The following is a 14,271-nucleotide window of genomic DNA, read 5'->3' on the forward strand; positions in this document are numbered from 1 at the left end:
GGGACACAGGGATAATAGGCCCGACTTCATTCTCCCTGTTAGTGGCAGAGAACAGTCTGGACAGTGCGTCAGGTTTGGTGTTCTTGGAGCCGGGGCGGTATGAGAGGGTGAAGTCAAATCGACTGAAAAACAGGGCCCACCTAGCCTGTCGAGGGTTCAGTCTCTTGGCTTGCTGGAGGTACTCCAGGTTCTTGTGGTCAGTCCAAACCAGGAATGGATGTTGTGCTCCCTCCAGCCAGTGCCTCCACTCCTCAAGGGCCAGTTTGACCGCTAGCAGTTCTCGATCCCCCACATCGTACCGGGACTCAGCAGGACTCAGGCGGTGGGAGAAGTAAGCGCAGGGGTGCAGCTTTCCTTCCGAACGTTGAGAGAGCACCGCGCCGACACCACTGTCCGAGGCGTCCACCTCCACGATGAATGGTTGGGAGGTGTCCGGGAGAACCAGAATGGGTGCCGTGCAGAAGCGGTCCTTGAGGTCTTTGAACGCCTTTTCTGCCTGAGGAGACCAGCCATAAGATCCACCTGTCCCTTTGGTGAGGTCTGACATGGGTGCTGCCACAGAACTGAAGTTCCTGATGAACTTGCGGTAGAAGTTAGCGAATCCTAAGAACCGCTGAACCTCCTTAACGGACTTGGGAGTAGGCCAATCCCGGACGGCCAGGGTCTTGGCAGGGTCCATTTGGAGTTGGCCTGTCCGTACAATAAATCCCAGAAAGGAGACCTCGGGAACATGAAATTCGCATTTCTGGGCCTTGGCGAACAGATTGTTCTGTAGCAGCCTCTGGAGAACCTGGCGGACATGGTGGCGGTGCTCCTGCACGGTCTTGGAAAAGATAAGGATGTCATCGAGGTAGACAAAAACGTATAGGTTAATCATGTCCCTTAAGACGTCGTTGATTAGGGCCTGAAAAACAGCTGGTGCGTTGGTGAGTCCGAAGGGCATCACCTGGTATTCGTAGTGCCCAGACGGGGTGTTAAAGGCAGTCTTCCACTCGTCTCCCTGTCGGATACGGATGAGGTGGTATGCGTTCCGTAGGTCCAACTTGGTGAAGACGGTGGCGCCTTGGAGCAGGTCGAAAGCTGTGGACATCAGCGGAAGGGGATATCGGTTGCGCACAGTGATCTTATTCAGGCCCCTGTAATCAATACATGGTCGGAGCCCCCCATCCTTCTTGCCGACAAAGAAGAAGCCGGCTCCAGCAGGTGAAGTGGAGGGTCGAATAAACCCAGAGACCAGGGCATCTTTGAGGTATTCCTCCATGGCCTTGCGTTCTGGCTGAGAGAGTGAAAACAGTCTGCCACGAGGAGGGGTAGTCCCAGGGAGCAAGTCGATGGCACAGTCGTAGGCCCGGTGCGGAGGAAGAACGGCGGCCCTGCTCTTGCTGAATACCTCCTTGAGATCCCAGTACTCTGTGGGAACTTGAGATAACTCGGTGAGATCAGGGGGCTCGGCAGGAGACACAGGAGAGCTAGAGAGCAGACAAGAGGCATGGCATGCAGGGCCCCATTCCACAACCTGGCTTGTTACCCAGTCTATGCGAGGGTTGTGGCGAGTAAGCCAAGGAAGGCCTAGAATAACTGGGAACTCAGGTGAAGGAATCAGGTGCAGGGATATTTCTTCCTTGTGACCTTGAGACTGGAGGAAAACTGGAGAAGTAACTTGGGTGACTCTTCCATCACCTAACGCTTGGCCATCGAGGGCAGACACAGACAGTGGGACTTCAAGAGGTGCAGTCAGAATATTGATGCTTTGGGCGAAGTGAATATCCATAAAGTTCCCAGCCGCCCCTGAGTCTATCAAAGCTTGACAAGAGTGGACAGACTCACCCCAGGAGATGGAGACCGGGATGTAGATTCCTTGGCCAGGGAGTCCGGGAGAGAGGGTAGGCCCCGTCACAACCCTCCCTCGGCTGGACGGGGCGGTCCTTTTCCCAAGAGTTCGGGACATGATGCTCGGAAGTGACCAGGTTTGCCACAGTAGATGCAGCACTTGTCCCTCCTTCTGCGCTCCCTCTCAGATGCGGAGAGGCGAGTACGACCCACTTGCATGGGTTCTGGACAGTCACTGAAGGAGGTAGATGGTCTCCAGGTAGAGGTAGGGAGGCTGGGGGGGCTCAAGGCTTGGTGGCGTTCTCTCATCCTGTTGTCCAGACGAATAGCATGTGAGATGAGGGTTTCGAGGTCACTTGGGCATCCAATAGAGGCCAGACCGTCCTTGATGGGGTCAGACAGACCATGGTGGAAGGCTGACACCAGGGCAGTCTCGTTCCATCCACTTACTGCTGCGAGTGTTCGGAACGAGATGGCGTAATCTGCGACGCTTCCTCCTTGCCGGATGGACATGAGCTTTCGGGCTGCGTCGGTACTGATGTCTGCCTGATCGAAGACCCGAAGCATCCCTTCAGAAAACAGCTGGAAATCAAAGCACTCAGGTCCCTGTCTTTGCCAGATAGCAGTAGCCCAGGCTCGCGCCTTACCAGCTAATAAGGTGATCACAAAGGCAATCTTGCGGCGATCCGTAGTGTAGGTGGTAGGCTGAAGCTCAAAGGTGAGTTGACACTGGGTAAGGAACTCTCGGCACTCACTGTGCTTGCCGTCATACCTCTGTGGTGCAGGAAGGCTGGGTTCGCGAGGTGAAGAAGGCAGCATTGCAGGAGGCACTGGAGCAGGAGTGGGAGCTGGATCAGGAGCAGGAACTGGATCAGGAGCAGGAGATGCAGGCAGAGATGTCAGCTGTGCCAGGGTTTTCCCAATTTGCTGAAGCAGTTCCTCGTGGCGAGCGAGGGCCTCACGTTGGCTGGTGAGCGTACGTCCATGAGCGTCCATGGTTGCTCCGAAGCGTGTCAAAGCTGCCATAATTCCCTGAAGGTTGGCCGGGTAGACAGTTGAAGCAGCCTCTGCTGAGTCGGTCATGACGGAGTCTTTCTGTTAGGGTTTTGCTGGGATTCGAACCTGGTTCGTTGGTGTGATGATCCAGCAAACCCCCACTAGGCCACCAGGGGGATGACTCAAATGCAGAGGCGTGAGGCGGAAGTAGAAAAAGAATCAAAAAGGTTTATTTAAACTATATACACTATATACAGGGCAAAACAAAAGACAAAAAAAACCAAAGAGTGTAATCCAAAAGAAAAGCAAAGTGCAAAAATACAAAAGCTAAGAAGATCAAAAAAACACAGTACAAAGGAAACTGGAGATAAACATAACAGCACAAAGACTCCGTGACAAGAGGACTGAACTCAGGGGTATAAATAGACAAACTAATTAAGGACACAGGTGAAGATAATTAGGCAATTAACACAAACACAAGACACAGGAACAGTGGCGGCCTCTAGAGGCCAAAATAAACACGACATGAAAAGGAAATAACAGCGGCCTCTAGAGGCCAAAACAGTCCTAGTCCTAACACACGGCTTGATAGTGCTGCATCTGTGTGGTGAGGAGGTTGAGTAAGTTGGACAGGGTGGCGAGGTTCTGGGTAATCTGTTGGAGGTCTTGCTGGTGGGTCCTGAGGAGAGTCCCTTGTTGCTGGATGGCTGTTCTCAGATGGGTGAGTTCCACTGGATCCATGTTGGCCAGAAATATACTGTTAGGGGTGGTGGAGGTGTGGTGAGATAAGGATCCAAAAGCAGAACACAGACAGTAATCCAATAAATAAGGTGATTTAATCCAGGGAAAAAAGGGCATGGCAAAAGGTAAACAAACAGGACAAAAAACAAATGGCAAAAATAGTCCAGGTAAAAAGAGACAAAAAACTTGACAAAAACACAAGACAGGCAAAGACAAAAACGCTAGTGCAAAAAAACATGAACAAGAATGCTTAGTGCAAAACCCATGAACCAGAAAAATAGCTAGAGCAAAAAACCATGAGACGCAATAGAGGCACAGAAATGGCTAGAGTAGCAAACGAGGCGTTCTGACAAAGTCAGAGTCTGAGAACAGCCTTTAAATATGCAGCGATGAAAACCAGCAAGTGAGTTCAGGTGATCGCTCGCTGAATGGGGAAGCAGGCAGGATGGAATTCCTGTCCTGGATCCGGATCGGCGCTGACGTGGGAGAACCGTAATCTCCGAAGTGGATGTCTGGGGAGGAACATGACATATTTAGTGCCATCCATCTTTCCTTCAATCCTGGCCAACTTTACTGTCCCTGTAGATGAAAAACATCCCCACAGCATGATGCTGCCACCACACCATGCTTCACTGTAGGAATGGTGTTCTCAGGGTGATGGGAAGTGTTGGGTTTGTGCCAGACATGCTGTTTCTTATGATGGTCAAAAAGTTCAGTTTTAGTCTCCTTTGACCAGAGAATCTTCTTCCATGTGTTTGGGGAGTCTGCCACATGCTGTTGGGCAAACTCCAAATGTGTTTTCTTATTTTTTTTTATTTAAGCAATGGCTTTTTTTCTGGCCAGTCTTCCATAAAGCCCTGCTCTGTGGAGTGTATGGCTTAAAGTTGTCCTATTGACAGATACTCCCATCTCTGGTGTGGATCTTTGCACCTTCATCAGTATTATCTTTGGTGTCTTTGTTGCATCTCTGATAAATGCCCTCCTTGCCCGGTCTGTGAGTTTTGGTGGGCGGCCTTCTCTTGTCAGGTTTGTAGTGGTGCCATATTCTTTCCATTTTGCTATAATGGATTTAATGGTGCTCCCTGGGATATTCAAAGTTTGGAATTTTTTTATATACTTCTCCACAATTTTGTCTCTGACCTGTTTGGAGGGCTACTTGGTTTTCATGTTGCTTGCTTCATAGTGTTGGAGAGTCAGGGTCCTTCCAGAACTGGTTGATTTATACAGGCAGCATGTGACAGATCATGTGACACTTTGCACACAGGTGGATCTTAATCAAATAATTATGTAACTTTGGAAGTTAATTGGTTGGGCCAGCTCTTATTTAGGGGTTTCATACGGAAGGGGGTGAATACCTATGCACACTCCAGATTTCTGGGGGGGGAAGTTCCATCTTTATTGTTTGTGTCACAATTAAAAAAACAATTTGCACTAAAGTCGTAGATAGGTTATGTAAATCAAATGGTGCTAACCCCACAAAATCCATTTTAATTCCAGTGTTGCAGATATACAAGTTCTGACTGGAGCCACACACCACCAGGAAGTGAAGTTACAATCAATATTCAGTTTATTGTTTATTGTCTTTCACAAAGTTTAGTTAATGAGTGTTTTGGTGATCATCATGATGAATGCGATGGTTAATGAAGATGAATCAAAAGACACAAGGCAACATCGTCAGAACAGCAGTAAACATTACAGGTGTAGTTTTCAGGGCAAAGGGAGAACAAAAGGAGGAAGGCCTGGTCCAGGCCTCTACTTATAGAATGGGAGGTGCAAAGGGAGGTACTTCCTGGGTCCTTGAGGTCATAATGAAAATAATCCTGCAGTTTGTAACATCTAGCTTGTAATGTGACAAAACAGGACAGACACCAAGGGGGATGGATACTTTTGCAAGACACTGTATAACATCATGGGGAAGCCATGGCCTAATGGTTAGAGAAGCAGCTTTGGGACCAAAAGGTCACCAGTTTGATTCCCTGGACCAGCAGGAATGGCCAAAGAGCCCTCCAGCAAGGCACCTAACCCCCAGTTACTCACCAGGCTGCTCTGGTTATGTTGTAGGTTGTTCTGGATAAGAGTGTCTGCTAAATGCCATTAGTGTAATGTAACAATTGTATTAGAAGTGAAAAGGTGTTAATTGCCTCTACATTTTGAAAATAACTGGCCTGTGTTTTTGTAGAGTGTGAAATGATGAGATATGAAATTTCACTTGACAAAGGAGTCTGAATGGAATACACAGTGTAAGCCTTGAGGAATGATTAAATGTGCAATCCCTGAAAGGGAATATGTTTAGTAGTCCAACTGTTATGGAGATTGAATCTCATTTTCACACTCAAGTCAATTTAAACTAAAGCACAGATGTTGCTAAGATTATGTTCTGTCCCTTCTGGCTCTGCATCAGTTTCCTTCCCTTCAATCTTTTTCAAACACACAGATATTTTGTTTAACCAGCACAAGCATTTAATGTAACTCTCTCTATACAGATTCTCTGCCAAACTGGCACACTACATACTCTCACAAACCACATTTGGCCAAGTCCCCACACACACTACAGTATATTGACCTGTCAACTTCCATTTTTCACATGTGAGATTAAAAGCAAATCTTAACAACATGAGTAAATGTTGATGAATTATCAAATATTTAACAAAAATTAAGTGCATTTCTAAAATATGGACAGGTGAGAATGTGAATCGCTGAGTTTTTCCATCAGTGGAAATATACTGAGGAGCAGTAGCAAGATAATGTCATCAAAAGAACAGCAGCCAATCACAGGAGTGGCATAGTCAAGAATTAATTTCAGGTGGATGAGTTAAAACACTAAATAAAATCACTCAATGAATGATACAATTAAACTGATAAGTGTGACATGCTCATACATTTCAGATGCATGCCATACAGTAGTAGAAGCATTAAATGGTATTTAAATTTGCCATTTAATCATTAATGTCACAATCTACAATCAACATAACTAATAGTTTTTTGACAAGTACACTGAAAATGATTAAATGCTCTTCATAGATAAGCTCTATGAAGCATGAAGCACATGCTCTTAACAGAAGGAAAAGGATATCTTTCCTTAAACAGCCCTCGGTAAACCTCCAGTACTTCAGAAACTGCCACCTCAAGATTCCTGTGCTCAGAGAGTATCTAGCTGGCTATGTAACTTTCAAACAGAAACAGGAAAAATGTAAATGCAAAAATTGGATAATCCTGTTTCTCACCATAGAAATTCTCACTAAATGTAATTAAATGAACCAAGGAACACTTTTGTTTAACATGAATCATAATGATAGCATTGTTAAACTTTTATGAATACAGTATCACTGTGATGCACTTTACAGAACAATGTTATTTGACACATATAAACTCCCCAGCCTCCCCCCCCAAAAAAAGTTGCACACGCTAATATTTCATTCAAAGCCTTTAGCTTTGATTACAGCAAGCATTCACCACAGCATAGTTTTGACAAACTTATGCAACATCACAGCATTTATTACCATCCAGAGTTGCATTACTTTTTCACCAAGCTCTTGTATTGATGACTGGAGAGTCGAACCACTTTGCAAAGTCTTCTCCAGCATCCCAAACCCTTTCAATGGGAATAAGTTCAGAAATATGTGGTGGCCAATTCCTCATGCTCCCAGAACCACTCGTTCACAATTTGAAATTGTTGAATCCTGTCATTGTTGTCCCGGAATATGCCCATGCCATCAGAGAAGGAAAAAGCCATTGATGTGATAACCTGGTCATTTAGTACACTCAGACTGTCAGCTGCCTTCATTTTATTGCCCCATTTTGTTGTTGACCATGATGCATGATCAGTGCATCGCTCTATCTACCTCCCTTCTTACCCTGACACACACGTCTCTCTGGACGAGAGTAAATCTGGACACATCAGAGCAAATAAAACTATAGAAATCATAGTAGTAAGAGCTCACAATCTACTTAAATTTCTCATTCAGTTCAAATCACGTATTTAAGTATTGTTCCCAAGAAGCTATGCCCTCTGGACAATGAGCCAAGTTATTAGTTAGGTTATGTTTATGGGGTCTGTTCAATTGATATGTATAGAATATAAGCAACAATGGTAGTGCTTGTTACTGTGGTGCCAGTGATGAGAGGGTGGTGAAACCAGTGGGAATTGCCTACAGGCTGATGGGAATTTCCCTTAAAATGCAGGCTTTAAATTTACAGAGCATCTACTTAACCCATTCAATACTCACACAACCGAGAAGACGAAATGTTTCGGCAGAAAACGAACGATAGTAGCTCTGGGACATGCTTGGGAAAAGAGGTCTCATCCATTGGTCTGCCATTTTTGTTTGAATACACATTGGTTAAAGCTAAAATGCTTGAAAAGGACTGACAGGGCAGATTGCATCAACATACACTGAGAATTGAGTAAATGAAGTTTAGAAGGTTTTTGAACTTTTTGGAGACATGCAAAAAGCATTTGATTTAAAGGGTTGCCTAAACTACTAGCTAATCCATTGGAGGAAGTAATTCTTCGAATTTGCATGAAAATGATTTGGCACAAACAGCTCCATTTGATTTCTACTGAGCCGGCTTGACTCGTACACATTCTGTAGTGGGGTACAAGCAACACCAGGTCAAGTGATTGGCATGATTCTGGTGTAGCACTCTGACAGGTCTTCATCCAGCACAGCATGGGGCATAACTGCTGCAAACAAAGAAGGAACAAACCACTACAAGGTACAGTTAATGTTTCTAATAGTATTTATAGATGAGTTTACTGCATAGCAATTAATGACCTGTGAACTACAGCCATCTCTTTTGACAGTACATTCATACAACTGTGGTGTTTATTCTAAAATTATATCTCATATTTTATCTTGATTAGTAGCAGTATATATTCCCAGAAATCTTTGGGGTTCAATATTTTTCATTTAGTGTACTAAAAGTTAGAGATGGAGTTAATGCAACAATTATAATAGTTTTACAAATACCAAACAAGCATACTTTGTCGGGCTAGAAAGTATGTTATGTGCAGTATGTACAGTCTTAGACACCCTGTATTGTTACTGTATATACATTTCCAATGTTGTCTGCTGTAGTGTGTTAAAAGAAAAGAACAAAATTTAGATGTCCAAAAATTAATTTTCCAAAAGCGTTACAGACAAAATACACAGATTTACACATCTGTAAAATCATGTCCAGTTTCCTCCTACCTTTGAAAAACATACTGGAGGGTCAATTGTTAGCTTTAAATTACCCATAGGTGTGAACATGTGTGTGTGTGTGTGTGTGTGTATGTGTGTGTGCGTGCGTGCACGCACGCATGGCACCCTGCAATGATAGAGGGAGAATGGAGATAAAATAAATAATTAAGTAAATGAGCATGTTTCAGATGAAACATCACTGAGGCTGTCTGTAATTACAAGGAAATAATCTACCAGTCAATTTGATAATAAAAGTACATGACAGTGCACCCAAGAGAATTGATGCAATCAATGTAGTGTGTAATAAAACCTGAATAGCACTACCTTAGCTATTGAATGGCTAACATTTGGCAGAATTCTGCCACTTTCCCAGTATACATCATTTATCAGAGCTCAGTTGGAGCTACTATAGTCCAATTAAACTGCAAATGTCTCAACACATTACACACATTGTAAGTGTATGTGCATTATATAACACTCACAAAGGACAGATGGCATTCGAAGGCTTCACCACAGTGAGAAATTAATAATTCTGTGTAAGCACTGGCATGAGTTACATCCAAATGTCTAACCTTGTCCAGTCCATTAGATGAAATAATCATTATTATCAAATTCTATGGACATCATATCTTTTTTTTTATTTGAAACTTGCTAGATCTCTGACTGAATGTCCAGAAAGCACAATGATACATGTACAGTGTACAGAAGTACTGCTTCTCTTTGTAGTCCTTTTGCATGAATAAAAGTCTTTTTACATGGTTTATACGATAGATAGATAGATAGATAGATAGATAGATAGATAGATAGATAGATAGATAGATAGATATTCTCACTGTATAAATATTATACTATAATTATAATATCCTGAAGTTTATTATACAGTCAGTATAGGGTGGCAACCTTTTACATTGGCGAGCAGAGCCACCTGCTGGTGATACATCAATTTGCTTTTAATGCACGAGTATCAGCTCCAATTAGGCTATTTTTATTTCATTTCATTTTATTTTATTTTATTATTGCTTACATCAGTGTCATTATCAGACAATGTGGATGTCTCTGATATTGATCTTAAGATTAAGACAGATTAAAGGTGGCACACCATGTGGATTAAAATGAAGTAAATTTGAAAATTAGTAAATTAATTGCATATTTGTTAATTTTTTTTTAATCAGTGTAAATAAATGTCAAATAAAATAAGTATATTCCCATTCAAGGAGATTCTTTTTTTAATGTGTTTCTCAGGTGTAGCTGGTGAAAAAGACAAGACTTCTGTGAGCCATGAGACCTTTTTGCTCATGGCCAATTCCCAGAATGATATGGACGACTGGGTGAAGGCAATCAGACGAGTTATATGGGCTCCTTTAGGAGGAGGTAAATACCTGAAGAAAATGGTTCTGGTGAACAAAAACAGAGAAACCAGGTTAACCTGCTTCTGTGACCACAATAATCCTGCTTTTGTAACTGCACCATGAGGTTCAGCTCTTTTACAGTAACCCTGTATCTCAGGGTTGGATAAAAAGTTGTTTGTTTGTTTGTTTGTTTGTTTGTTTGTTTGTTTGTTTGTTTGTTTGTTTAATTTGCCAGTTGTGTTAAAGAAAGAAAGAAAGAAAGAAAGAAAGAAAGAAAGAAAGAAAGAAAGAAAGAAAGAAAGAAAACAGAGGTTTATGGAAACTTACAGCCACCCCAGTAACAGAGGCATAATTTCTCAACATTCCTGCATGCACATTAAAATTTATAAAGAGTAACCTTGGTGTAAATGTACATGTTGTAGGCTACTCATACTCTCAAATGTGTGTATGCACAACTTTAAACTGTCAATAGTGCAATTAAGTGTAATACAGCAATGAGCAAAATTAATTTATATAAATTAATTTGTAGATATTTTTCTACAGTAACTACTTATTCCTGGCTTTATCCTGGTGGGGTGGAAGCTAAAGCTCATGTACACATACATCTTGCACTGCCTGATATTTATAAAGGAGAGTGTGAGTAGGAAATGGTGCATCATTTTATTTTTCTGTGTACATATCCTGTACTATTATTCTGACCTGCAAAAAAGTGTCTGGAATCAGGAACTAAAAAGGAACTCCAGCCATGGAAGTTAAACTGGTCCCAGTTTCATCGGTGGAAATTTACTTAACGTACCTGAGATTTTGGAAAACTTCATGCGGTTGAAACATGCTTTACAATTATTATTATTATTATTATTATTATTATTATTATTATTAATAAACTATTATTAAATTACAAAAATGATTAAATCTCTCAGGCGGCACGGAGGTGTAGTGGTTAGCGCTGTCGCCTCACAGCAAGAAGGTCCGGGTTCGAGCCCCGTGGCCGCGAGGGCCTTTCTGTGCGGAGTTTGCATGTTCTCCCCATGTCCGTGTGGGTTTCCTCCGGGTGCTCCGGTTTCCCCCACAGTCCAAAGACATGCAGGTTAGGTTAACTGGTGACTCTAAATTGACCGTAGGTGTGAATGTGAGTGTGAATGGTTGTCTGTGTCTATGTGTCAGCCCTGTGATGACCTGGCGACTTGTCCAAGGTGTTCCCCGCCTTCCGCCCGTAGTCAGCTGGGATAGGCTCCAGCTTGCCTGCGACCCTGTAGAACAGGATAAAGCGGCTAGAGATAATGAGATGAGATGAGATGAGATGAGATGAGATGAGATGAGATGAGATGAGATGAGATGAGATGAGACAAGATTAAATCTCTCAGTCTTCAGTAGTTATTCAATGGAAAATTTCTCATTGAGTATCTTCTATCTGTATCCACTTTGTAAAATATTTTTTAGAAGTTGCAAAGATACCCTACTCTTTCATATTGTGACTATTATTGAATCTCTTCTTTTATCCTGCTGTAGTCAAGCAATAAAACATAATAAATTAGAAGGGCACTCAGTAGAGCTCATACCTCCACCAAGCCACATACTCAGATTTGCATCAAAATCTAATCAATTGTTCCTTGGCCCATGGCTCACTTTTTCTCAAAATTTCATCAAAATCTGGACTTTTTGAGTTACATTGGGAACAAACAAACATAGGCGAAAAAATAAGCTCCTCTAACAAAGTTTGCAGAGATAATCAGAATGTCGATACTGAGGCTCCTCTAAACTCTCATCATAGCAACAACATAGCAGAAACCTCTATTTCTCTCGCAGTCATACACTCACTAAGAACAGAGAGAAACACCAAACCACTTTGATCTGGGGAAAAAGACCCTATTTTCAGCTGTTGGCAGCACCTCATGTATGCTGTATGAATAATGTTCTTATGTGGTGTGCTTGCATGTGCTTATCAAATAAAAGATCGGTGTGCCAAGCCCTTTTCAATTTATTCAAATGGATTACTGTCCAACAATCCAATGTTGGATATCTTTACACACCAGAATATCCTCACACTCACAGACCAGAGTTTCATGGTGTCTCCTTATCCTTATATTAGGTTTCAAATACTGTGATATTAATAGTAAGTTAAATATATCTAGATTAATATATGATTTGTGAACTAGACATAAAATACACACAACTATTTTTTTATGAAAGGAAGTAGGAATGTTACCAAATTGTAAACAGATACAAATATGGATATAAAATAGGAGCCATGCTATTAATCTTTTTATAAAATGGGAAATATAGGAAACTAAATGCATTAGAAAATAACACAGGCAGAAATATAACCGCACAAAAAACTTTTCTGATTTAGGCCGTGCCCACTTCTGGTTTAAATCCAAACACATATACAAATATCTGTAGCCTTAAATGGATACCAAACTATGACTGTATATACGGTAGGTGGACATGTGAAAGGGGGTTTAAAAGAGAAGCCAAAATATCTCACACACACACACACACACACACACACACACACACACATATATATATATATATATATATATATATATATATATATATATATATATATATCCATGTCATCCTCAAGCTCGGGTCCTCTACCAGAGGCCTGGGAGTTTGAGGGTTCTGCGCAGTATCTTCGATGTTCCTAGGACTGCGCTCTTCTGGACTGAGGCTTCAGATGTTGTTCCTGGGATTTGCTGGAGCCACTCTCCCAGTTTGGGGGTTACTGCCCCAAGTGCCCCCACTACCACGGGGACCACGCAACCCTTGACCTTCCACATCCGTTCCAGCTGCTCTTTCAACCCTTGATACTTCTCAAGTTTCTCATGTTCCTTCTTCCTGATGTTGGCGTCAGCTGGGATCGCCACATCTATCACCACCACCCTCTTCTGCTCTTTGTCCATCACCACTATGTCCGGTTGGTTAGCCAGGATCTGTTTGTCAGTCTGGAAGCTGAAGTCCCACAGAACCTTGGCCCTGTTGTTCTCAGCCACCTTCTGTGGTATGGCCCATTGGGACTTGGGTACTTCTATTCCATACTGGTTGCAGATGTTCCTGTATACTATCCCAGCCACTTGGTTGTGCCTCTCCATGTACGCTGATCCAGCTAGCATCTTACACCCTGCTACTATGTGCTGGACTGTTTCTGGGGCTTCTTTGCACAGTCTGCATCTTGGGTCTGATCTACTCTGGTAGATCCTGGCCTCTATGGCTCTTGTGCTTATGGCCTGTTCTTGTGCTGCCATGATTAGTGCCTCTGTGCTGTCTGTCAGTCCTGCATTATCCAGCCACTGGTAGGATTTCTTGATATCAGCCACTTCCTCTATCTGACGGTGGTACATACCATGTAGGGGTTTGTCTCTCCAGGTTGTCTGTTCCTCCTGCTCCTCTGCACTCTCATCAGGGTTCTGCTGCCTGAGACATTCACTTAGCAGTTCATCCTTTGGGGCCATCTTTCTGATGTATTCTCAGATTTTCGATGTTTCATCCTGGACCGTGGTCTTGATGCTCACTAGCCCTCGGCCTCCCTCTTTCCGCTTAGTGTATAGTCTCAGGGCGCTGGACTTGGGGTGGAACCCTCCATGCATGGTGAGGAGCTTTCTAGTCTTGATATCTGTGGCTTCTATCTCCTCCTTTGGCCAGTTTATGATGCCAGCGGGGTATCTGATGACTGGTAGTGCGTACATGTTGATGGCTCGGACCTTGTTCTTACCATTCAGCTGACTTTTCAGGACCTGCCTTACTCTCTGGAGGTATTTGGCTGTGGTTGACTTCCTTGTGGCTTCTTCATGGTTTCCATTAGCCTGTGGGATGCCAAGGTACTTGTAGCTGTCTTGGATATCACCTATGTTGCCCTCTGGTAGGTCAATCCCCTCAGTCCGGATCATCTTGCCTCTCTTTGAGACCATCCGGCCACACTTGTCCAATCCAAATGACATCCCTATGTCATCGCTGTAGATCGGGTGGTGTGGATCAGCGAGTCTATTTCTCGCTCGTTCCTGGCATACAGCTTGATGTCATCCATGTAGAGCAGGTGGCTGATTGTTGCCCCACTACAGAATCGGTACCCGTAGCCGCTCTTTGTGATGATCTGACTGAGGGGGTTCAGGCCTATGCAGAACAGCAGTGGTGATAGCGCTCCTTGGTATATGCCGCACTTGATGTTGACT

General features: G+C 43.2%; 1 protein-coding gene across 1 annotated transcript in view; it reads left to right on the forward strand.

Moving 5' to 3' along the window:
- The window catches only part of si:dkey-191m6.4 (rho GTPase-activating protein 22), an 80,507-nt gene that overhangs the window by 42,111 nt on the left and 24,125 nt on the right, over nt 1-14,271 (forward strand). The window contains exon 4 of the mRNA XM_060939498.1: nt 9,993-10,121. Within this exon, the coding sequence (XP_060795481.1) occupies nt 9,993-10,121 (129 nt within the window). The remainder of the gene's footprint in view (nt 1-9,992; nt 10,122-14,271) is intronic.

The sequence above is a fragment of the Neoarius graeffei genome, chromosome 14 (genome assembly GCF_027579695.1).
Source record: "Neoarius graeffei isolate fNeoGra1 chromosome 14, fNeoGra1.pri, whole genome shotgun sequence".
NCBI classification, from domain to species: domain Eukaryota; kingdom Metazoa; phylum Chordata; class Actinopteri; order Siluriformes; family Ariidae; genus Neoarius; species Neoarius graeffei.